At 42.3% G+C, this 24,170-nt stretch overlaps 1 protein-coding gene across 1 annotated transcript in view; it reads right to left on the bottom strand.

The window, feature by feature from the left end:
• Window positions 1-4,491: 4,491 nt before the first annotated feature.
• Window positions 4,492-24,170, bottom strand: part of LOC308296726 (melanopsin-A-like) — a gene marked incomplete at both ends in the record, with an annotated part of 33,661 nt that continues 13,982 nt past the window's right edge. The window contains 6 exons of the mRNA XM_080740054.1: window positions 4,492-4,610; window positions 4,713-4,924; window positions 17,071-17,237; window positions 19,369-19,608; window positions 22,614-22,812; window positions 23,896-24,003. Coding sequence (XP_080596180.1) covers window positions 4,492-4,610; window positions 4,713-4,924; window positions 17,071-17,237; window positions 19,369-19,608; window positions 22,614-22,812; window positions 23,896-24,003 — 1,045 coding nt within the window. The remainder of the gene's footprint in view (window positions 4,611-4,712; window positions 4,925-17,070; window positions 17,238-19,368; window positions 19,609-22,613; window positions 22,813-23,895; window positions 24,004-24,170) is intronic.

Here is a 24,170-nt window from a genome sequence, read left to right as displayed (position 1 = left end):
TCTCCTCTCCTCTCCTCTCCTCTCCTCTCCTCCCTTCTCCTCTCCTCCCCCACCTTCCCCACCTCAGTGCTGTGAAGAACACCTCCCCTCCCCTCCACCCACCTCCACCCACCTCCACACCACCAGCTCTCGACCACAGGGATTTAATAGGACTTTATTTAAAGCGACAGGACACCCTGTTATACAGTGTGGAAGAACTAAGGTCCACTCATGGGTCCACTACTACGGTTAGGGTTTCAGTGATGTTTTCTGTTTGTTGTTTTCTTAATTCACTGTGTTTTGCAGTCCCCCCCCTCTCTGTATTTCATCCTATAGTGTATTTAGCTTGTATTTGATCCTATAGTGTATTTAGCTTGTATTTGATCCTATAGTGTATTTAGCTTGTATTTGATCCTATAGTGTATTTAGCTTGTATTTGATCCTATAGTGTATTTAGCTTGTATCTTTCTGTGCAGCACTTCGAAACTCTGGTTGTAAAATGTGCTATAAGAATATAGATACAGTGGATTGTATATATCCCTGCTCTGCCTGTACACTTTGTTCCAATTTTCTAGGATCTCCTTTTAGTTGACCTTTTACCAGTGAACTGTACAGTCATGAAACTGTACCTTTTTCTATGCAAACTTCTAATAAAGTCTTCAATCAATCAATCAATCAATCAATCAATCAATCAATCAATCAATCATTCAATCAATCAATCACACCCCCGGGCACAGGACTAGTCTTATTTAAAGGGGAAGACCACCCATTTTCAATATTCAACTGTGTCATTAATATACCTTAGAGGAGTTGTGTGGAAATAGAAGGGTTAGTTCCCCCCCTTCTGTGTTGCCTAGAACTGGAGGATTGATTTTGGGGTTTGTATTGTAAAGTACAACTTGATGACATCACACATTGTACTTTACAATACAAACCCCCAAATCAATCCTCCAGTTCTAGGCAACACAGAAAGGGGGGAACTTTTGTTCTATTTCCACACAACTCCTCTAAGTTATATTATTGACACATTTCAATATTGAAAATGGGTGGTCTTCCCCTTTAATGACACTGATGGTCCTTGGTAACATCTTCAGAGGAACAGCATCATCACCATTATAAATGTATGGAAACAGTGTCTCAGTGAAGCTGTGTGTGAAGGTGTGTAGGTGTGTGTGTGTGTGTGTGTGTGTGTGTGTGTGTGTGTGTGTGTGTGTGTGTGTGTGTGTGTGTGTGTGTGTGTGTGTGTGTGTGTGTGTGTGTGAAGGTGTGTGAAGGTGTGTAGGTGTGTGTGTATGAAGGTGTGTAGGTGTGTGTGTGTGTGTGTGTGTGTGTGTGTGTAGGTATGTAGGTGTGTGTGTGTAGGTGTGTAGGTGTGTGTGTGTGTGTGTGTGTGTGTGTGTGTGTGTGTGTGTGTGTGTGTGTGTGTGTGTGTGTGTGTGTGTAGGTGTGTAGGTGTGTGTGTGTGTGTAGGTGTGTAGGTGTGTGTGTGTGTAGGTGTGTAGGTGTGTGTGTGTGTAGGTGTGTAGGTGTGTGTGTGTGTGTAGGTGTGTAGGTGTGTGTGTGTGTAGGTGTGTAGGTGTGTAGGCATGTAGGTGTGTGTGTGTGTGTAGGTGTGTAGGTGTGTGTGTGTGTGTAGGTGTGTAGGTGTGTGTTGGTATCAGGATCAGAGAATGACAGCTGTCCTCTGTTCCAGTCCAGCTGGACTCTGAAGCCTCGATCAGAGTCTGCAGTGAAGAGCTATCCACCGCAAATTTGAGGTGGAAAGCTTTCCACCTCAAGTCAGAAAATAAGTGAAGGCCATCATAGTCCGTCACGGTGGAGTCCTATTCACCGTGACTGACTGGTCTAGATCGACCAATCAGTGAACGGGTGAAGAGCCTATCTGTCTGATAGTAAAAACAGAGAGATGTGTCGGGACTCGCGGTGGAAAGCTCTTCACCACGAGGAATGACGTAACATTGTAGTTTCATGACTCAAAAAGACTACACCGACTCTGATCGAGGCTTGATCCTCCAGGGTTTCTGATTCACTGAGAGGAGAGTGAATAAAGTCTGTTCTGGAGCTCAGAAGGAGTACTACTAGTAGTAGAGAGGACTACTACTGGAGCTGTGTCATTACTAGACCTGTGCCAAAACATCCATTTACTATATTATCACAATGTTAATGCCACGATTCAATTAAATCAATTTTCAAAGTTCAGAATCGATTTTTTTCCCCCGATTCTCTCTCTCCTCTCCGTGCTGCGATCATCAAAGAGACGCTCCACACACAGCCGGTGGAACGTGGTCTTTTAATTGCTGCTCGTTAACTTCAAAAGAACTGAAACTGAGGGGCCTATTATACGGAGACGAATTTGTAATTACCAGGTAGTTTTTACTAGTAAAATGGCCATTTTGACACACGGAGACGCGTTTTTATGACCTAATCCGACACTTTTTTGAATTCGGGTCTGAAAGTGGAAAAGTGCGTTTTCGCATCAAATACGCAGCTGTGTAATAAAGGAAATCGGCAGCGAGGGAGAGTGCGATGATGTCATAACACCCCCTCCCCTGCTCCCCCTCCCCTGCTGCATAACAGTGTCAGTCTGTCAGACTAACCGAAAATGTATTATTATTATTTGTGTTGTTGTAGGCCTAATTAAAACCCAGAAAATAGCCCAAACTGAACACATAGCGATCTATTAGCCCAAACCTCATTTGAAAAATGTCAGGAGTATATGAAAGCCTTTTAAAAATGTCTATAGCCTGTTGGCTATGAAACATTTATTGGTTTATAGACAAAATAATCAATTACAACTGCCAGCAGAAGTAGGTCAGATCAATAATTAGGATTAATTACGCATGAGTCGCACCTGGTAGCCTACCTGGCCGGAGTTGCAACAGCTCTCCTCTCCGCAAAGTTAAATTAAACCATTAGGCTATGGATTGGTAACCATTCCATTCTAAGCAAACTAATGATTAATGACTATTTTGCGTTCCCCTTTTCAACTTCTCACCAACAAATACTGGATTAATTCTTCATGCACCGCATCACATCACAGAAACAGCGGACTTCAGGTAATGAGTGCGTTATTGTAATATGCTGAGTCTTGCTGACAGACAGACAGACAGACAGTGATTTATCCAGATGCTTTGCCATTAGGCTACTCACACGAGTAATGTAATGAATATGCTGACAGACAGACAGAATAAAAAGAGTCCACGAATAGGCCTGCACACTCGCTCATAATGTCAAAAAAAAAGAAAAGAAAATCCTCCTCCGGCTGCGCGATCCTGCCAGCAGCGTCAGTTCTGCAAATGCTAAGGTATGGTAACATGGCTGTTGTCTTGCACGTGTGAAGGCATGCATGCAATAGGCTACACCAGTCATGTTGCCAATACTTTTTAGCAACAAGCATGATGAATTCATTTTAAGAAGTACATTTTATTATTTTCTCCTGTAATCAAGGTACGTTATACCATACCCATGTGCGCCTCTGTAGTCTACTCCACTCGCTGCCTCACTCGGGTTATGCATTTTTTCCGACTTTATATCGCCCATCTCCATAGATAATGTCCAGAAATTTGCTCCATATAGTTCCAACCTTCATCTTCCAGGTGGCTTTTATTGGCTATGTAAAAAACCTCTACGATTTAACTTCAGCCAACTGGCTGCACCGCGGGACTCATTGAATATGCGAACAGAGTTCAACAGACGATAGCCTAATAATATGGATTTTGGGAGCATAGCATGTCTCATTAAAAACAACATAGGCTATATTTTATAGTTGAAGGGTAAATACACAGTAGCCTATATGTACGGGCATATGTAGCCTACTACAGCATTTTGCATGACATGGTGCGTTTCGTGTAAACGCAGACAATACGAATCAATGAGGAGCCAATGCGAGGTGTAAAGGCGATCTCATTTTGATAACGAATCCAAAATGAGATCGGCAGCGTCTCCGTTTAATAGCAGCCTGAGAGGTCAATTTGTGACCTGAACTCTTGACACAGTCGTGCACACACACACACACACACACACACACACACACACACACACGCACACACACACACACACACACACACACACACACACACACACACACACACACACACACACACACACACACACACACACACAATCGTGATATAAATCGAATTGCCACCCTATGAATGGAAATGGAATGGAATCGGGAGGTAAGTGAATGGTCCCAGGCCTAGTAATTACCATGGTTTAAATGTGTTCTCCAGTATTGACCCCCTCCGGCTCCCTTCCTCTGCTAAGACCCTGCCTTCACACCCACAGACCAGCCTACAGCGTCTCCAACCTCAGAGTTAAAGCCCTCAGAACCCAGGAGGACATGGCCATAGTGGTCAAACCTCTCTGGGTTGTCAGGAAGCTGAAGATCATCTCCACATCTCACACTGGTCAGATCTTCAGACAGGATGTACTCTGGATGGGCGGTGTTGGGGTCCAGGATGACGGGAGTGTAGGAGACCATGTCCTTCATCTTGTCCCAGACTCTGAAGGTCAGGTTGCCTCGTCTATCAGAGCTCCTGAGACCAGCTGTGGGTCCTGCAGTCTCTCCATGGTGTCCCAGGGGTTCTGCAGGAATGAGACGTGTTCAGCTCTCAGCTCCTCCTCTAAGGCTGTGATTGTGTTTAAAATGGTCTTCCTCTTCTTAAACTGTTCCTTAATGCTCCTCTCTGTGTTCTGTGTCTGGACCTTAATGTGTTCTGCTGCTTGCTCACACTTAGTCGTAACTTCATCAAAGACCTTTAGTTTCTCCTGTAGGATCGTCAGCGATTCCCCAGCTTCCTCCTTGGGTTCCATTTTTTGATGTTTGTCCTCTATGAAGATCTCCCAGATGTTCTTCAGAGCCAGGTTACAGGGAGGATCGTCCACGGAGGAGATCTTCTTACAAACTGGACATTCCTCTGTGTACTTTGTGTCTCCACCATTCCTGCAGGCAGGCTTTGCAGAAGCTGTGGCTACACGACAGGAGAACAGGATCTTTAAATGTGTCACGACACACAGGACAGGAGAACAGGATCTTTAAATGTGTCACGACACACAGGACAGGAGAACAGGATCTTTAAATGTGTCAGACACACAGGACAGGAGAACAGGATCTTTAAATGTGTCAGACACACAGGACAGGAGAACAGGATCTTTAAATGTGTCAGACACACAGGACAGGAGAACAGGATCTTTAAATGTGTCACGACACACAGGACAGGAGAACAGGATCTTTAAATGTGTCAGACACACACGACAGGAGAACAGGATCTTTAAATGTGTCAGACACACAGGACAGGAGAACAGGATCTTTAAATGTGTCAGACACACACGACAGGAGAACAGGATCTTTAAATGTGTCAGACACACAGGACAGGAAAAGTCCTCCTCTGAAAAAGACAGCTTCCGTTTTCTTGAATGGGACGCCATTAAACCTCTGGGTGAAGGTTACAAACTCTACCCTAACCCTAACCCTAACCCGTTAAACCTCTGGGTGAAGGTTACAAACTCTACCCTAACCCTAACCCTAACCCATTAAACCTCTGGGTGAAGGTTACAAACTCTACCCTAACCCTAACCCATTAAACCTCTGGGTGAAGGTTACAAACTCTACCCTAACCCTAACCCTAACCCATTAAACCTCTGGGTGAAGGTTACAAACTCTACCCTAACCCTAACCCATTAAACCTCTGGGTGAAGGTTACAAACTCTACCCTAACCCTAACCCTAACCCATTAAACCTCTGGGTGAAGGTTACAAACTCTACCCTAACCCTAACCCATTAAACCTCTGGGTGAAGGTTACAAACTCTACCCTAACCCTAACCCTAACCCATTAAACCTCTGGGTGAAGGTTACAAACTCTGCTCAGGACAGGAAATGAGTCTGTCAAGTTTCCCTGCTCTAGAAGTTTACTTTGGATCCTGTTTCTTCTTAAATGGTCACTCAGCTGACAGAGTGAGCAGCAGCTTCAGTTGGTTGAATCCAGTAGCCTTGAAGCTTCTAGAAGAGTGGAATAAAGGTCTTTGCACACTGCTGAGTTTTTCGGGCCGAATATCGGAGTGAATTTCGGAGTGCGTGAATAAAAAAATCAACCTCACGTTATGTCAATCACGTTTGCACACTGCCGCCCGTTTCGTATTTATTTTCGGACCAGGGTTTTTTTATTTTTTATTTTCGCCCTTGCTCTCTCTCTCTTTCCTCTCTCTCTCCCTGGCCTTTGGATTTTGGATTTCCAAAACGCAACGAAAACACGCAGTGCAGTGTGCAACCACCTTTAGTTGGAGGTTCTGGAGTTGCCCTGTTAGGGCCCCAACAGGGCAACCACACTTGTCCGGCTTTCTTCTTTCTTCCATCAATCACATGTCAAATCAACCGGCTTCATTCGGGAATTGTCTGCTTGCATTTTGCTAAGAGATCATTCATTGCGACCGAAGGTCGCAGTATACCATGAGAAATCTTCTTCTTTCGTGTATCATCGGGAAGTAGGAAGTAGTTTGACAGGTACATGGGTATCTTGAGACAGGGTTCTGTTGACTTCCACCATCTGTTCCCTCCCCACCAAGTAAGAGTGCATCCGTCTCACTGCTGTGCTGTCAAGACCAATAGCTTTGAGTTTATCAATCAGAATAGAATGATCGACGGTGTCAAATGCCTTCTGGGGGTCCAGCATGACCATGCCGCAACATTTGCCATCATGAATTGCACGTTTGATGTAATCATTCAAATAGATGAGGCATGTATCTGTGGGATGGGACTCTCTGAAGCCAGATTGGAACTTATAGATCAGTTTTTTCTCTTCAAGATATTTAGCCACTTGTTTGTAGACTGTACTTGCAAGATGTACAGTTGTACAAAACATATTTTTTTTCAGTAAAACCACCGATCCAACCAAAATGCCCATAAAAGGGGACAAGGACTGAGAGATACTCCATATATGGGCACATATCCATTTTACATCACACTGACACGCATGGACTTAGTCCTACTGATGCCGTCAGTGTTCTCCATATACATGCATCTCCATATATGGGTATCAGTATCACTGGTTATAAAAGTGTAAAATGCTTCTGCAGTCCGCAAGAGTGGAAACAGTGACTTCTGCTGGGCGTTAATGGAGGGAATAGGCCTAGTATACCGCTATGTCCCTTTTATGCTTATATATGGAGATCCCTGATGTCATCAGTATATCCCCATATATGGGCATGCCCATTTCTGTGAGCCTATATTGAGCTGACTGATCTGTTGATGCCATGGCGACACTTTGAGGATAGACAACACACTACAGCTGCATATAACTCCTTATATGGTTATGGCTGAGTCAGAATGACGTCAGCGGTCGCCATTTCTATGACGGCACACAGAGTGACATCGTAGTTCTGACACCATAGACTGGCCTCCTATAAAAATGGTCTTGTGCTCAATAAGACTGTCTTACAGAGCAAGGTGGTGAAAGTATTGTTTCAAACAGTGTAATAATGCAGTGTACAGTGAAGCTGCGAGGAGCCCCAAATATCACCTCTGGCGTTGCTGTCCCGGTGGGACACAAAGTGTACGTCTTTGGAGGTCTCGCTGGGACAACTCAAATCATGGTGTACGTCTTCAACACGGTGTCTTTGAGATGGAGGACGTTTCCCCCGGTGACGACTATAGGGAGAAAATGTCCCCCCGAGGTTCCCTGGAGTCTCCGTGGACACACAGCTGTGCTGGTTGAAGACACGGTGTACATATGGGGACACGGTGTACATATGGGGACACGGTGTACATATGGGGACACGGTGTACATATGGGGAGGTACGGAAATTAAGTATAAGCTTTGCGACAACATTCTTTATGCGTTTGATGTCGACGCCCACAGATGGATCACGACTAGGGTTTCTGGGAGCGTTCCAAAGGGGAGGAGCTTCCACTCAGCCTGTGTGTCAGGTAAAGTAATGTATGTCTATGGAGGATGGATCCGGGACGGAGACACTAATGACCTCTACAAGCTGGACACCTCCACGATGGTCTGGTCCTTAATTAACACCAGAGGAACTCCACCACCTGCTTCATCAGGTCACTCTGCCACCATCATCGGGACAAAGATGTTTGTATTTGGGGGCTTTGCGCACCAGGACAACAACATCAGAGTGTTTGACACAGAGACCAACTGTTGGCTGATCACACCTTCTGCACAGATTCTTCCAGAACAACGTTACAGTCATGCAGCCTTTGTCTACAATGGAGAGCTGTACATATTTGGTGGTGAGAAATTGAAACCGGATGGTTTTGAAACCTGCCACGACATGTGGAAGTTCAGTCCAGAGACCTTCTCCTGGACGGAGGTTGAGAACAAGGAGAATGACCCATTCTGGAAGGTTGAGGGCTGCTGTTGCATGGTGGGAAGTCGTGTCTTCATCTTTGGAGGTTTTAAAGGAGGCTTTACACGCAAAAATGATCTGTACGTTCAAGACTTCAGTCCTAGTCTTAACCCTCTAAGGCCCGCATTAAGAAATACTTGAAATAAAAAATTGAAAAAAATCAGATGGTGTTGTAGGAGTCCTATTAACACATTGGCCGCCATTTTAACATACCTTCGTACTCCCACCTGCCATTCGTCTCCATAGACTTCCATGTAATTCATAGTGCACGGATAATGCACACCCATGCCTAGATAATGCACCACGTGTGTCCACATTGCTCACAGCTTTCAAACAAAAAAATCCGAATGGAAATCCGTTCAGGCATTCATGAGATACCAGCCATTATGTTTAACAAAGATGGCTGCCAAGATGGCTGCCATGCTTGAAAGATGGGGTTGCTATGGGGGTTAAACATGCAATTTCGCGATTGCTATCATGCCTACTCCATTTTTTGGGGTCAAAACATTTTTTTGAAAAAAAAAAAAATTTTGAATTTTTTTTTTTTTTTTTTTTTTTTTTTTTTTAAATTCTCGGGACTATCGGGCCTGGCGGGGAAAGACATTGAAATAATCTCGGGACTATCGGGCCTGGCAGGGAATGAGTTAAGAGGAAAATGTAATGTTTTTTTCAAAAAAATGTTTTTGTAAGATTTTATAGCCATAAATCAAAAATCATAAATCATGCTCTAATTTACATATGGGGGATATTTTTCACAATAATAACATATTTACATGTTCTAGACATTCTAATGATCACAAAAAAATAGTACAGGCATTTTACTTTTACATTTTATGTTTTTGTGAGGTATAGCTTCCATGAAAAAGTGAGATGTTGTTCGTCAAAACTCTGGAATTTCAGCGGGTGTGGCGGGTGTGAATGTCAGCCCCTGTGGGGGGTATTTATATGCAAATAGTGTGGCCAATGGCATTGTAATACTAAACAATAGAATCCAATGGTGGTGTTTAGGTGGTAGGGGGAGCTAAAATAAAATGATTTAAACCTTTTTTTTGGATAAAATACAAACGTTATAATATTACAACCGTGGGCCTTAGAGGGTTAAGACGCTCTGCAAGCTAGCAGTTCTTCAGTTTGGTCTGCAGCAGTCTGGACTCCCACACAACATCAGGTGGGAACTGGCAGCCATGACTGATGGAGAACTGGAGCACTGCATGAAATACAGACCAAAATAATTGACATAACGACCAATCTTCATATAGGATTACTGTACTAATTACTGTGCTGTCAAAAGATGAAACTATATGGAATCGATGAACAGGTTGTGGGGGTCCCTGCTTCATCTCTCTCTCAGCTAAGGGGTCCCTGCTTCATCTCTCTCTCAACTAAGGGGTCCTTGGACTGAAAACATTGAAGACCCCTGGAGTAGGTATAAAAGTGTGATGTGACGTGACGGACAGACGGACTGACGGAGGGACAGCCGGTGGTGTCGTTGCCCAAAGGACAACACACCATAGTTCTGGGGAAACTTTATTCCGGATAAACTTTTCTGCTGCCTTTGGAAATTGATGGAAAGTGACGACAACGATTCTGATTGTAGTTGAGATGCATTTGGAATTCAATGGGGGAAAAGTGCAAGTGGAATTCAATGGGGGAAAAGTGCAAGTGGAATTCAATGGGGGAAAAGCCGTACTTTGAAAACAAAGTAGCCTACTTTCCAAATTGATCCAAAATGCCGCGACACAACTGGTGGAGGGGAAAGGAACTGGTTGGAATAACGTGTTCCTTCCACGCGCTACGTCCACCCGGGGAATCTCTCCCCTGTCATGTGAAAAGTAGCAGCTTGGATTCCTCATGAATAGAAGGAAGCAATGAGGTCAGTCCGTTGCTCTCATCAGGTTGGCAGAGGGAGTGTAGCGCACTGGGTAAAAAAAAAAAAAAAAAAAGAATCTTATAAAAAAAAAGATGGCATCCGCGATGGCTGCCGGAAGCTTAACATGGCTATACATATCTCATTCATTACTCTACCTAGAAAGGTGTAAAAATAAAAATAAAAGCAATTACGGGACCAGAATGTACGAAATGCATGAACATTGAAAAGATATGTTAAACTAGTGATCGAAAAACAAAGTATTTATGAATATAATGTGTATAATACAATCAAATGTGAGTTCAGTTGACTAGAGTGTAAGTTCTTCTGCAGCCTGAAGGAGGTGAGATAGCAACATCTGCTGGACACTTATGGAACTGCAGGTCATTTCGTTTTTCTGTGTGAGCTTCAGGCTCCTCCCCCTTGCTGCCTGTTACTTAACTCTTATAGTGCCTATCCCGAACTAGTTTTTTTTATTTTTTTATTTAAAAGCGTTATTTGAAAGCGTTAACAGTTTAATAAAAATACTTTATTTTGTCCAAACAATATCACTTACCCTCCCTTTAAAATATCACTTACCCTCCCTTTAAAAATATATCACTTACCCCTTTAAAAAATATATCACTTACCCTCCCTTTAAAAAATATATCACTTACCCTCCCTTTAAAAAATATATCACTTACCCTCCCTTTAAAAAATATATCACATACCCTCCCTTTAAATATATATATATCACTTACCCTCCCTTTAAAAATATATCACTTACAGACTTACCCTACCTAAAATATGACGCTGACAACAATAGTTTTGTTTCAGGTTTTCTTTTATTGACCAGATTTGATTGTTTCCTCAGTCCTTTCCTCTCCTGTGATTCAACACCACGACGTTGACAAAAACTCACTGACAACCAAAACTAAACTCTGTCCTCGTGTTTGTGAAAACAACAAGACATGACACAGTCCTTATAAGCCTATCCACCTCTTTCCGCAGGAATTTACTGGAGAATTCTTTTCACCACACTTCCGGTTAACAGCAGACATACAAGCTCACGTCCCGTCGCAGATGCAACCGTTGTGAGCTTGTAGATCACTCTCGGCTGCGGCGCCGGAAACTCCGTGTAACCTCTGCGCAATGCATGATGGGATGTTGGAAAGTTGTGGATACCAGCCTGAAAATGACACAGTCCTTTCATCCCAGCCACGCCCCCCGGGACCGAGGGGGAGCTTTGAAGCGCCATGGACATGGTGGCCGTTTGAGGTACTGCAGTTGGGGCTTCTAATCATGAACGCGCATCTAGGCTTCTTTGTATTGACGCGCGTTCATACCGGAAGTGCTCGTTCATGAATTAGAGCCCCAGCGCGTCCATGAACACAAACTATGACGCAAAACGCGTCACAGAAGCCAAATAGAAGCCCCAGTACGTCACGTTTCAGAGGCGTCTCAAACGCGGAAGTACGCTTCATGCGCTGGGTGAGCAACTCAATGCAAGTGGACGGGCGGGGATATCCGGTGTCCTCTCTATTCTTATTATCCCAGACGCACCTTGTGGACCAGCCTTGCTGAGGTGGTGACATCACTCAGAACGCTGAGGAGAAAGTAACGCTAACTACAATAATATGTACATCCAAAAAATTGCCATATATGGTAAAAAATAAATAAGGATAATTTGGCATTCAGAGGTGTCTAGCTGGCTGGTGATCTGTAGGGTGAAAACTAAACTCCTATAAATCTTATCTTTATCTTTTTTCTCAAAATAAAAATGCTAATAGAATAATTGTAATTTCCCATGATGTCTTGGAGGGTTGTGTAGACCAGTGGTTCTCAACATTTTCATGCTGGGACCCCCAACATAATCATATTTTAACTGGGACCCCCCCCCCCCCCCCACCCTGACGAGCACTAAGAGTTGAGACGTTACATTTTGTATAACACGGTTCTATTGTGAAGATTTTAGATCAGCTGTAGATCATACATGGGTAACTGGTGGCCCGGGGGCCACATGCGGCCCCCACATTCATTTAATTCGGCCCACAGGTTAATACAGGAATATTCATATATTATTGATTTCAGCTGTTACAATTCCAAACATGACCTGCTTGAATTCTGTCAGTCTATATTAGTAGCTTAATGACTAGTATAGTAGTATTAAAATGTAATTCTTTTATGTCCAATGTGTATTTAGGTTCATAAAGTTAACATGAGTATATAATTAAATGAGTTTGAAAAGAAATCAAAATGTTACATTTCAGGATTCCAATAAAAAAAAAGGATTCTGCGATGCGTTTTGAGCTTGTAGATCGGCTATTTTCGCTTCTTTTGTATGAGATACTAGAATGACAAAGTAGGACGTAGCAATATGAGTTGTGGCCCTCTGGAGTGAAGGTATAAATATGGTGGCCCACTGGAGTGAAGGTGTAAATATGGTGGCCCACTAGAGTGAAGGTGTAAATATGGTGGCCCACTGGAGTGAAGGTGTAAATATGGTGGCCCTCACCATCATCAAAGTTGCCCACCCCTGATGTAGATCAAGCATGTAGCCGAGCATGGGGCACAATTTCAGAATATGTACAGTATAAGATAAGAATATTTATGAATGAAATGAAACACATACAAACGGTAGGCCTACAGATTACAAAGATTATAAAGATTATTATTATTATTATCACAGCACCACAGGAAATAACACATTTAAAAAACTACTCAGACAAAACATCATCAATATGAGACATCCTTACATCATCCTTACATCATCATTACATCATCATTACATCATCATTATGCTTGTTTGCAGAGATCAGAACCTCCAGGGTTTCAGATTTGACAGACCTCTAGACTCATGTCTTTAGATTTGACAGACCTCTAGAGCAGTGTTTCTCAACCACTGGTCCTGGGGACCTTTGGTGTGCCCCTGAGAAGGGTCATGTTTGCCCCTTGAAACTGCTTGAAAGCCAGTATTGTATTTATCATTTTAAAAACGATTTAAACTAGTGAAAACAGCAGATCTACAAGCACACAACGCCTCGCGGTGCAAGGCGGTGTGTGCTTGTAGATCTGCTGTTTTCACTACTGTTGTGCGACAGCCTTGTATGATGAAGCAGGGCTTTACGTTGCGAAGAAACAAATTTGAAACTTGGAGATACAAGGTTTCTTCCCGACAGTGACGATATTTACACCCTCGTATTATGTTGGTGTGACCATGGATTCTTGGAACGTGAAAAGTGTGACCATGCAGAGAAAAGGTTGAGAAACACTGATCTATAGATTCATGTCTTTAGATTTGACAGACCTCTAGACTCATGTCTTTAGATTTGACAGACCTCTAGACTCATGTCTTTAGATTTGACAGACCTCACTAGACTCATGTCTTTAGATTTGACAGACCTCTAGACTTTAGATTTGACAGACCTCTAGACTCATGTCTTTAGATTTGACAGACCTCTAGACTCATGTCTTTAGATTTGACAGACCTCTAGACTCATGTCTTTAGATTTGACAGACCTCTAGACTCATGTCTTTAGATTTGACAGACCTCTAGACTCATGTCTTTAGATTTGACAGACCTCTAGACTCATGTCTTTAGATTTGACAGACCTCTAGACTCATGTCTTTAGATTTGACAGATCTCTAGACTCATGTCTTTAGATTTGACAGACCACTAGACTCATGTCTTTAGATTTGACAGACCTCTAGACAACAAAAGCCAATCTGAAGTGATTTACAGTCAGATTATTTTTGTTAGATTTTATAGCAACAAGTTATTTTTTCCAGAAATGTCTTCAGATTAACCCTTTAAAACACTTTACCTAATAAAACATAAGTATTAATAAAACATAACATTAAGCAGTAATCTTCAATGAAACCATTTTCACTAAAGTCACAGTGTAAACTAGTCTTTATCACTAGTATATGTTCTGTTAGACTCTGACACTCAGCATTCACTTCAGAAACCACAGTGATTCTGCCATGACGTTTTGTTTGACTAAACAAAAGAAGTTTTTAGGTTTAAAGGCATTCACTCTCTCCTCCTTCCTTTTTCTTTTGGCCCATTAACTTTAAAATACATTTAAAATGTATTTCTGGGACATTTCCAATGAGTGTATAAATATATATATATATATATATATATATATATATATATATATCACCGGCGCCTAACTCTGTCCCCACTAGGGGGAGCACAAATCCTGGAATCTTTTTTTTTTTTTTTTTTCTTTTTCTTTTTTTTTTGCGCCGCAAAGCGGCGCCGCGAAAATCGGTTATCTGCGGTTATAAAGTCGTCTAAAACGACTAAAACGGGTTTCCTTTATTTAGTCATTTTCGGGTGTCTTTGGGGCTTCAGGACAGAGGACCTGGATATGTTGCTTGGTGCGCACCTTTTTTTTAATAGGCTCTGACATGACCAAATAAATAGAACACTAGGTCTATGCAAGCCTTTCAGAGCTGCACATTAAATAGTTATCCTATTCAACAGTGCCATTTTTAAAAGCAATGATGAATAGATGGAGAACTATGGCAGATTGTATCAAGATATGCTGCACAGTGCACACCTCGTAGTTGCTCATGCAAGACAATATAAATAATAGCCTAGTAAAGAGAAAAGACGCCTAGTGATGCGTCGTTTGCACCTGATAACTGCACAGCAAGCGTTTTATCAGAGCAACAAGCTCTGCTCCCACAACGTGAAAGCCTTGTGATGCGACATGACAGCATGAGAGACACAGACAGAGAGACAGATGAGATGCTCTACTCACATATGTATGCTGCTGCGGAGATTCCGAGAGGTTAACGTGCCGTATTTCCAAAGTGTGTTCTTGTTTAAGTCACAGCATGGTTTAAATATCCTATCGTAAATATGAACTGTGGCTATAATATATTGTTTTTAATCCACGTGGGTCCGTGTTTACTTAGTTACACTAGAGTTTCGAGTGTCATGGCAGCTGGGTTAAGACGGACTTCCTCTAAAATCGGATTTCAAAATAAGAGAAATAAGAGACACTTGTAATGATTAGTCAACACACTACTTTTATTTTTAGGTCTACTTAAAGGACGTACGTGTTAACGTGCAGTAAGTGACGCCAGAGCTAGGGTCTGACGTTAAATAAATAATTAAGTAAGTACGCAAAAGCACTTCAAGTTGTTTGATCGACACGCAATATTCCTGCGGGGGGGGGGGGGGGGGGGGGGGGGCGGCAGATCTGGGGGAGCCGTTGCTCCCCTTGGCTCTATTGAATAGGCGCCAGTGATATATATATATATATATATATATATATATATATATATATATACCGGTACAGTATATTAATGTTTGATTTAAAAAGTTACAGTATGGCTTTACGTTAATGAGTGAAAATAGGATTAAACTTCTCATTAATCAGGGGTAATTAGCCCTATTCACGGCCCGCCCACTCAGCAAATTTCTCAGCAGCTTCCTGGTGCTGACGTCAGTTTTGAAGGGGAAATTAATACAGAAATTGCTGGACTTAAAGACAAAGAATCATTATTTTGAACGGTAAAGTAAATTATAACGCTTTGTGCCTTTTACTATCTTGTGTTCTTGATCATGCTAGCCGTATTTTATACTTTACTATTCGGAAATTGCATTACATTTGCGATTTCTGTGTTAACTTTATGGGCTTTTAGCAGGGTTTACCCTTCAAAACGTGACTTCAGCACCAGGAAGTTGCTGAGTGGGCGGGCCTTGAATAGGGCTAATTGGCTGCCAAACAAAAAGTCTTTTTACCTAGATCCAACGCTAGATGGCGCTGTAGGCTAGCCCAGGCTCACCAAATACATTTTGATTCAGGAGCATGTTGTCATGACTGAACCAAAATGTGTCAACGTGTTTAACATTTGAATTATTATTATTATTTATTTATTCATCCCTGATGTATTATAATGCATGGTTTCTCAACAGTGGGTCTGGACCCCTGCAGGGGACCCTTAAAGATCTGTAACTCTGAGAGTACAAATGGCACCAAATGGACCCTTACGGCTCTGTAACTCTGAGAGTACAAATGGAACCAAATGGACCCTTACAGCTCTGTAACTCTGAGAGTACAAATGGAACCAAATGGACCCTTACAGCTCTGTAACTCTGAGAGTACAAATGGAACCAAATGGACCCTTACAGCTCTGTAACTCTGAGAGTACAAATGTAACCAAACGGACCCTTACAGCTCTGTAACTCTGAGAGTGTACAAATGTAACCAAACGGACCCTTACAGCTCTGTGACTCTGAGAGTGTACACAACCAAATGGACCCTTACAGGTCTGTAACTCTGAGAGTACAAATGGAACCAAATGGACCCTTACGGCTCTGTAACTCTGAGAGTGTACAAATGTAACCAAACGGACCCTTACAGCTCTGTAACTCTGAGAGTGTACACAACCAAATGGACCCTTACAGGTCTGTAACTCTGAGAGTGTACAAATGTAACCAAATGGACCCTTACAGGTCTGTAACTCTGAGAGTGTACAGATGTAACCAAATGGACCCTTACAGGTCTGTAACTCTGAGAGTGTACAAATGGAACCAAATGGACCCTTACAGGTCTGTAACTCTGAGAGTGTACACATGTAACCAAATGGACCCTTACAGGTCTGTAACTCTGAGAGTGTACAAATGTAACCAAATGGACCCTTACAGGTCTGTAACTCTGAGAGTACAAATGGAACCAAATGGACCCTTACAGGTCTGTAACTCTGAGAGTGTACAGATGTAACCAAACGGACCCTTACGGGTCCTTTTGGTTATATTTGTCCACTCTCAGAGTCACCCCAGGTGGTCCCCAGGTGGTCCCCAGGTGGTCCCCAAGTGGTCCCCAGGGGGTCCCAGGACCACAGGCTGAGAACCAGCATGTCTCACACTGATGGGGGGGAGGGGCCCGGGTGCGCGTGGCTGTTAACGATAGGCCCCGCCCCTGCCTTGCGGGAGGCGGTCCTGAAGGGGTTGGTCTCTGAGGTCACAACGATGCTGGGGATTCGACCAATCGTGGCTCTCCGGGCGTGGCCGTCTGTGATGATGTCACCGCCCTGCGGACGACAAGAGAACATCATCATTAACCCTTGTGATGCCAATTCACTCTTTGTCAAGTCCCACAACATGTCACTCTGTTACTAGGTGGGACGTCCCACAACATGTCACTTTGTTACTAGGTGGGACGTCCCACAACATGTCACTCTGTTACTAGGTGGGACAACATGTCACTCTGTTACTAGGTGGGACGTCCCACAACATGTCACTCTGTTACTAGGTGGGACGTCCCACAACATGTCACTCTGTTACTAGGTGGGACGTCCCACAACATGTCACTCTGTTACTAGGTGGGACGTCCCACAACATGTACTTAAACAATACATTAAAATATGTGTACTTAAACAGTACATTAAAATATGTGTACTTAAACAGTACATTAAAATATGTGTACTTAAACAGTACATTAAAATATGAATGTGACATCTCTGACAGTGAGAAATAAACAGTGTGGTAACATAAACACGGCCCCTGTCTGTCTGTCTGTCTGTCTGTCTGTCTGTCTGTCTGTCTGTCTGTCTGTCAGTGGCGTCAGTTCAGAAAAAGCTAAGGTATGGCAACATGACTGGTGTCTTGCACGCGCGCCTTCGCGCACGTGCAAGACACCAGTCATGTTGCCATACCTTAGCAACAGGCATGATACATTTATTTTAAGAAGAAGTACATATAATATATAATTATATATACCTAAAATATAATTATAATACCTTGTTAAAGTGACCATTTTGTTAAATTTTGCATTTGTAGTTATTGTACTGTAATTTAACAACATAATAACCAGCACAGATAGACAAAGAGACATTCATGGATTTATATTTAAAATTAACTTTTATCTTCCCCCCTGGACCAAGGGTATGGCAGCTGCATACCCCTGCCATACCCAGTTGACGCCCCTGCTGTCTCGGGCTGTTTACAGGCTACAGAAATAACCTCCCCATAGCCCGGGGGGACGGGACCTTCTGATTGGTTCAGACTGAAACATAAATAAACTTTAATCTGACATGGTGACTGACAGTCTCTGTTGATCTGCCTCAGGGTGACAGGGTTGACATTTCTGTGACATTATAATTTATCATCATAATATTATCACATTATTATCAGATTCACTGGGCTTTCTCAATGCAAACGGGGGTTAGGGCTAGGGTTAACCCTTTCTCAATGCAAACTGCTGCTGTACGTTTGGCAGCAGCAGTGGCTCAGGAGGTAGAGTGGCCTCTTGGGAACTGCGAGGTCGCCAGTTCGAATCCCGGGCTCCCCCAGAGTTAGTGTGGAAGAGTCCTTGAGCAAGACTCTGAACCCCTAACTGCCGTGTGTGTGTGTGTGTGTGTGTGTGTGTGTGTGTGTGTGTGTGTGTGTGTGTGTGTGTGTGTGTGTGTGTAATGCACAATCTCTGTAAAGTGCCTTGGATGAAGGCGCTATATAAAAGTACATTGTTCAGTATCTTTACTCCACTGAACCTCAGAGGAAAATATTGTTTTACTCCACCACAATTATTTGAAACATTTAATTACATTATCAGTTCATGTATCTTAAGCATATCGCTACTTACTTACTTTATTTGTTGCTGTCAAAACTAAAGCAACCATAACACATTTGTGTTTTCTGTGTAAAATAGTTTTTAAATATTTCATTGAATAGACCAAATTCACAGCCCGCCCACGCATGCGCACTCAGCAGATTTCTCAGCATCCCCCGGGTGCTGATGTCAATTTAGAAGGGGAAACTATAACAGAAATAGCTGGACTTAAAGCCAACAAATCAGTAAATTATACCGCTTTGTGCCTTTTACTATCTTGTGTTCTTGATCATGCTAGCCGTATTTTATACATTACTATTCGGAAATTGCATTAAATTTGCGATTTCTGTGTTAACTCTATGGGATATTAGTAGTTTTTCCCCTACTACCATGACGTCAGCGCCAGGAATTGCGTAACGTGAATTCGGTCAATTATATACTATATTAACAAATATAATTTTTTGTAGTTTACATTATATTATTTTTGACTCAGAATCAAAGGTTTTATGGTCAAGATTCTCCAGTATTCTGAGGATTAAAACAACTTATAGAAATATCTTCTCTATGGGAATGGATTTCCTATCTGTGGCACCACAAAATGGCCGCCCACTCACCGTGGCGGCGGTCCCGCCGTGGGGGGGCGGGGCCACGGTCACCATGGAGATGTCGGAGTCGAAGATCCCCGAGTCGTGATGCTTCCTCAGGGACGACCGCGAGGAGGCGGAGCTCTGGAAGGAGTCGGAGCTCTTGAAGTCGGGCGTCTCGGCCGTGTCGTTGCCGATGTCACATGACACCTGGCGGCTGGCGGGACGCGAGGAGGTCGTGGAGAGGTCGGCCTCCGTGTCGGTCCAGCCCTGGAGGGACGAGGACAACACGTTGTTAGGGTTAGGGTTATTGAATGCTTTAACCAGTGAAAAACAGCAGATATACAAGCGAGCTTAGCTTGTAGATCTGCTATTTTTGAAAAAGTCATAAAATGTGTGCAAATCTTTGAATATATTTTCAAAGCGAACGTTTGCAATTCAAATTTTGCTTCTGGGTGGTCCCTGGAACTAAATGGTGACGGTTTTCCATTGCGACGTGTTGCCATTCCGACATTGACTTCTTATTGTCGGAGTGGCAACACTTCCACAGAGGTTATGTTTAGGGTTAGGGTTAGAGATAGGGTTAGTGTCGGAATGGAGACATGTCGCAGTGGCGATGTGTAACCGAACTATATATGTTGAATGAGGGTCCGTGGCCAAATTCATATCATTTTGGGGGTCCTACACATGAAAAGGTTTGAGAACCACTGACATAGTAGTCTCTCAAGAACAGACTAACTGAGCTCCAGTTGAAGTGAAAAACCTTTTCTTTGACGATGGATGGCCAGATTGCTGACATAGAAACATTGGGTTTTTAAAAAAAACCTTAGAGGGATTCAAAAGACCCTCAAATTTTCACGATTTTTCAAAAATAGCAAATCTACAAGCTCACAGCTCGGCCCTCGGTGCCGCGCAGCGAGCTTGTAGATCTGCTATTTTTCAAATCGATATGAATCGATTATCGGTTTCAACACTAGCGATACGGCCGCATCGATGCGCGTTTACCTGTATCGGTCCAAATCGCGGCCGTATCGGTCGATGTATCGGTCCTAAAGTTATTAATCGGATTATCTGGATTTTAGCATTAAATAATTAACCTGCTGTGAAATTCTGAACTTACTTACTCATCGTTTACTGTTACAAATCATTACTTCAAAAGTGAGCGCTCTGCTAGCACAGTCTGCCTGCTGCTCTGTCCTCCAAATAGAGCTGGGTTTCTGCGTACTGCAGTCACTGTCCTGCGGGAAGCCGCAGATCTACAAGCCCACAGGGTCTTGCATGTGGATGGGTTGTAAACTTATAGATCTGCTACTTCCGACGCAGCACACTGGTGCGTGTATGACGCTCGCATGTGCGACACACAGCGACTTGTAAACAAACCAACAACGTGGTAGTTCTATCACTATTCACTATGGGTTATTCCAGTGGAGAAACGCAAGTTTGGATTTTATAAGAATGCGACAGTAATGGATTGGATAACACTTTTCCCAGTAGAACCATCAGAAGTCCCCGTGCTTGTCGACAGCAAAGGTAATAATCACAGCATCAGCTTTTATTGCAAAGGGCTACAGTATTGGTTTTCAAAGTGGGGTCCGGGGACCCCCAAGGGTCCTTGAGGGAGTTCTAGGGGGTCCTCCGCGAAATGATAGGAACCAAATGGACCCTTGGGTATGTGTAACTCAGGGGAGTGTACAAATGGAACCAAATGGACCCCAATGAACCCTTGGGTATGTTAACTCAGGGGAGTGTACAAATGGAACCAAATGGACCCTAATGGGTCCATTTGGTTCCATTTAAACTTAAGACAAGAGCCTGATCCATGTCAAACTGGGGGTCCTTGACATTGATTTTTTTTTAGAACTACTGCAGTAGAGCCATAAGATAACAAGTAGACATGATGTGTGCCAGACTTCAAATGTTGCACTTACTTTATACTGCTGTTGTTACTGTTGTAAAGTGGATCTCTTTGAAATGATCTTATTGACTGAAAACAGCAGGCTCTTTTACTAGTTTTATTTGGTGATCTGATCTGTGGCATTGCTGAGGATTGATCTGATCTGTGGCATTGGTGAGGATGTATTTTAGTTTTTCAGTGTTATTATAGCAGCTTTGCAAAGTACAATTATTGCACTGTACTGAAGCCTGAAGGGCCAGGCCTTTTGTGTGTTTGTTTTATATTTCTCCACCTGACCAACTGTAACTGCTAAAGTGAAGCTCTTAGAAATGGGTGTGTGAGACAGATTTTCAAACCATGTCAGTAGGCTTTGTAGTTTACATTAATTATTATTTGTATCTACATGTCTGTGTCTATTTAGAATGAACACAACAATGACATGATACTAAAATGATTTGTCATCCATCTTTCTTTACAATTTTCTGTTATTCCTTGGTCTTTTATGAGATATCCATTATTTGAAGGTCAGCAATGCTACTTTATAGATTACTAGAAGTTTGCGGCCCGAAGCCGCTGCGCGGCCCTCACCGCCATGTTGCGGCAGTGTGGTGTGTGTACTGGCCAAATGTTTTTTTTTTTAGAAAAAAAAAATGAGAAAAAAAAAGTTTGAGAAAAAAAATGTTTTGAGAAAAAAAAAATTTTTGAGAAAAAAAAAATGTTGAGAAAAAAAAATTTTTGAGAAAAAAAAAATTGAGAAAAAAAAATTTTGAGAAAAAAAAAATTTGAAAAAAAAAAATTTTTGATAAAAAAAAATGTTTTGAGAAAAAAAAAAAAAAAAAAATTGGGCGTATGTATCAGATCACACCGTATCGCATCGAATCGTATCGAATCCAATCGAATCGCATAAAATTCCACAAAATCGAAATCGTATCGAAATCGTATCGAAATTGCACCGTATCGAATCGTATCGAATCGTTCTATATGTAAGATGTATCGTCTCTGAATCGAATCGTAGCCCATGTATCGGATACGTATCGAATCGCCTTGTAAGGGATGGGGTTTTTTTTTTTTAGAAAAAAAAATTTTTCAGAAAAAAAGAATTTTGAGAAAAAAAAAATTGAGAAAAAAAAAATTGAAAAAAAAAATTGAAAAAAAAAATTTGAGAAAAAAAAAGTTTGAGAAAAAAAAAGTTTGAGAAAAAAAATGTTTTGAGAAAAAAAACATTTTGAGAAAAAAAAAATTTGAGAAAAAAACATTTTTTGAGAAAAAAAAATTGAGAAAAAAAAAATTTTTGAGAAAAAAAAAATTGAAAAAAAAAAAAAAAAAAAGATAAAAAAAATGTTTTGAGAAAAAAAAATAACAACATTAACACGAAGCGTACCGATTCGCTGTCAGAGGCGGAGGAGAGGCGGGCCTTGCCCCCGACACTGGGACGGCGGTACCGTGAGCTGATGTCTGACGTCTGGCTGGAGACGGTGGAGCGACGCGTCGACACGAAGCTGCTGCCCGCTGAGCGAAGGTCACGAGGCTGAACGCACAGGAGCACGCCCAGGAAGGGGATGTACTTAGCTAGCGCTATCCTGTAACACATTAGCATTAGCACTGTTAGCACTGTTATAATATGACCATTAGCACTGTTATGATACTCTATGGATGTACTTAGCTAGTGCTATCCTGGAGGAACACATAGCATTAGCACTGTTATGATACTCTATGGATGTACTTAGCTAGCGCTATCCTGGAACACATTAGCATTAGCACTGTTAGCACTGTTATAATATGACCATTAGCACTGTTATGATACTCTATGGATGTACTTAGCTAGCGCTATCCTGGAACACATTAGCATTAGCACTGTTAGCACTGTTATAATATGACCATTAGCACTGTTATGATACTCTATGGATGTACTTAGCTAGCGCTATCCTGGAGGAACACATAGCATTAGCACTGTTAGCACTGTTATAATATGACCTTTAGCACTGTTATGATACTCTATGAATGTACTTAGCTAGCGCTATCCTGGAACACATTAGCATTAGCACTGTTAGCACTGTTATAATATGACCATTAGCACTGTTATGATACTCTATGAATGTACTTAGCTAGCGCTATCCTGTAGGTACACATAGCATTAGCATAACATAGCATTAGTGTGTGATAGCGTAGATAATAGGGTTGTGTATGGGGTGTATGGGGTGTATGGGTACCTGTATTTAGGGTGTGTAATAGCGTAGATAATAGGGTCGTGTATGGGGTATATGTGTACCTGTATTTAGGGTGTGTAATAGCGTAGATAATAGGGTTGTGTATGGGGTGTATGGTACCTGTATTTAGGGTGTGTAATAATAGCGTAGATAATAGGGTTGTGGATGGGGTTGTGTATGGGGTGTATGGGGTGTATGGTACCTGTATTTAGGGTGTGTAATAGCGTAGATAATAGGGTTGTGGATGGGGTGTATGGGTACCTGTATTTAGGGTGTGTAATAGCGTAGATAATAGGGTTGTGTATGGGGTGTATGGCACCTGTATTTAGGGTGTGTGATAGCGTAGATAATAGGGTTGTGGATGGGGTTGTGTATGGGGTGTATGGGGTGTATGGTACCTGTATTTAGGGTGTGTAATAGCGTAGATAATAGGGTTGTATATGGGGTGTATGGTACCTGTATTTAGGGTGTGTAATAGCGTAGATAATAGGGTTGTGGATGGCGGAGGCCTTGGCGATGACGGCTGGCACTGAGTTCATGTAGGGAGTCAACATGTCTGCATATCTACAACACACAGTTTACAGTTTACAGTTTAGGCATTTAGCAGACGCTTTTAATCCAAAGCGACTTACAATAAGCAGATAAAAAACATCACAATAATAAGCAAGATAATATGTCAGTACATTAACGGCAATATAACTATGTAAATGGATATCTATCTAGAGAAAAAC

Source organism: Nannobrachium achirus (assembly GCF_963921795.1).
Source record: "Nannobrachium achirus genome assembly, chromosome: 13".
Lineage (NCBI taxonomy): Eukaryota > Metazoa > Chordata > Actinopteri > Myctophiformes > Myctophidae > Nannobrachium > Nannobrachium achirus.
The sequence above is the reverse complement of the archived record's forward strand: the minus strand, read 5'-3'. Positions and strand labels throughout refer to the sequence as shown.